The sequence below is a fragment of the Sorex fumeus genome, unplaced genomic scaffold, assembly GCF_029834395.1.
Source record: "Sorex fumeus unplaced genomic scaffold, SorFum_2.1 ptg000030l, whole genome shotgun sequence".
NCBI lineage: Eukaryota > Metazoa > Chordata > Mammalia > Eulipotyphla > Soricidae > Sorex > Sorex fumeus.
The window spans coordinates 15,723,284-15,725,105 of record NW_026606087.1 but is presented as its reverse complement, the minus strand read 5'-3'; the positions used below and the strand labels follow the sequence as shown (position 1 = coordinate 15,725,105).

The following is a 1,822-nucleotide window of genomic DNA, read 5'->3' as shown; positions in this document are numbered from 1 at the left end:
TGGAGACGTTACTGGGCCCGCTCGAGCAAAAAAAATAATAAAAGGAGAAATTCAATGAGAATAACTGAAGTACTTCCTAAACCAGAGCAACTGTTCTTCATGGATTTATGAGGATCATGCTATTGCTCTAGGAATTTATTACTTCCCCTAAGGAATCATACTTTTGTTCTTCAGGAGTTTACTTCTTCACTAATGTGACTACTCACTCAGATTCTTTTGCCCAGGGAAGAGTAAATTCTATGACCTCCTTAGTAAAGTTGCTTTAAGGACCACTCAATGAACTGTTTCCTCTTTCAGTAAATTCCTTACACCTACCATTTGCAGAGACCACTTCTCAGAGAGCTTGAGATTCTAAAAACCAAAGTGATTTTTTATGCCAAAGTGATCTGCTTTGGGAACAACAGTTGGACCACCTGTTCTTGAATTTGCTTGGTCTTGATTCCATAAATGATGGGATTCATCATAGGTGGGACCAAAATGCAGACATTAGCTAATAAGATGTGGGTATGAGGTGGAATGTGGCGTCCAAACCGCTGAGTAAGAGTTGTAAAAATTCCAGGTCCATAGAAGAGGATAATGATGCAGACGTGGGAACCACATGTATTTAGAGCTTTGTGGCGAGCATCTTGGGAAGGGATGCGGAAGACAGCATGAAGAATCAACATGTAAGACACAAAAATTAGCATGACATCCAGAACCACTGTTGACATCAGGACAGAGAACCCATACCAGATATTCACTCTAATGTCATTACAAGCATATTTGGCCAACCCAATGTGTTCACAAAAGGTGTGTGGAATAATATTATTTCGGCAGAAAGTTAACCTTTTCAAAAGAAATATTATAGGGAAAATTGTGCCATAGCCTCTCAGAAAGACAGATACACCAACTTTCCCAATCAATGAGTGTGTCAGAATTGTGGTGTATCTCAGTGGGTAGCAGATGGCAATGTAACGGTCAAAGGCCATCACCAGCAAGATTCCTGACTCACAGATGAAGGTGGAATGGATGAAGATGAGCTGAGTGATGCAGCGATTGAGGGAGATCTCTCTATCATTGAACCAGAATATGGCCAAAGCCTGTGGAACCGTGCATGTGGAGAGGATAATGTCTGCTACTGCCAGCATGCAGAGGAAGAGGTACATAGGCTCATGGAGGCTGCGTCTTGAGACGATAATGAAGATGAGCAGGCTGTTCCCAAGGAGGGCAGTGACATAGGATATGAAGAAGGGGATAGAAATCCACATGTGTTGATTCTCAAGCCCTGGGATGCCCAGCATGTGGAAGACAGTGTGGCTAACACCTGTTTGGTTTAAGGTAGTCATACCTGCAACAGATGACATGAGATTTACTGCTCTTCACAATTAGGCACAATCAGGAACATACATGTTCTTTTATAAGCAACCTTAAGAGAACTATGCCATTTTATTAGTGCTTTTGGCATATGTCACTCTATTTTTGAGTTTGTATTAGGAATATACCAAATGGAAAGATGTTATATATCTCATGAGTGACAGTCAATCACATTTATTTTCAACTAATTAAGTAATTTACTGTACATGTTTTACTTTCAGAGGATTATGAATGTACAGGAAAAATTAGTGTTCATATCTAGGAAGGCTGTAACAAGTTGGTACTTAAAGATGCCTTTTTGACTACTTTATTAATAACTGGAAGAAGTTCAAGAATTTAAAGGGAAAGGAAGAATCATAAGAATATGCAAATAACCCAAATGTCCAACAACAGATAAATGCATTTAAAAGTTATATTGTAGGGGCTGGAACGATAGTACAGCAGGTAGGGTGTTTGCCTTGCACACAGC

The 1,822-nt window shown here is 39.8% G+C and overlaps 1 protein-coding gene across 1 annotated transcript; it reads right to left on the bottom strand.

Moving 5' to 3' along the window:
• Positions 1-371: 371 nt before the first annotated feature.
• LOC130025487 (olfactory receptor 52B4-like) lies at positions 372-1,325 on the bottom strand. Its single transcript, XM_056116420.1, has one exon. The coding sequence runs from the start codon at positions 1,323-1,325 to the stop codon at positions 372-374; it is 954 nt and encodes a 317-aa protein (XP_055972395.1).
• Between the last annotated feature and the right edge of the window lie 497 nt (positions 1,326-1,822).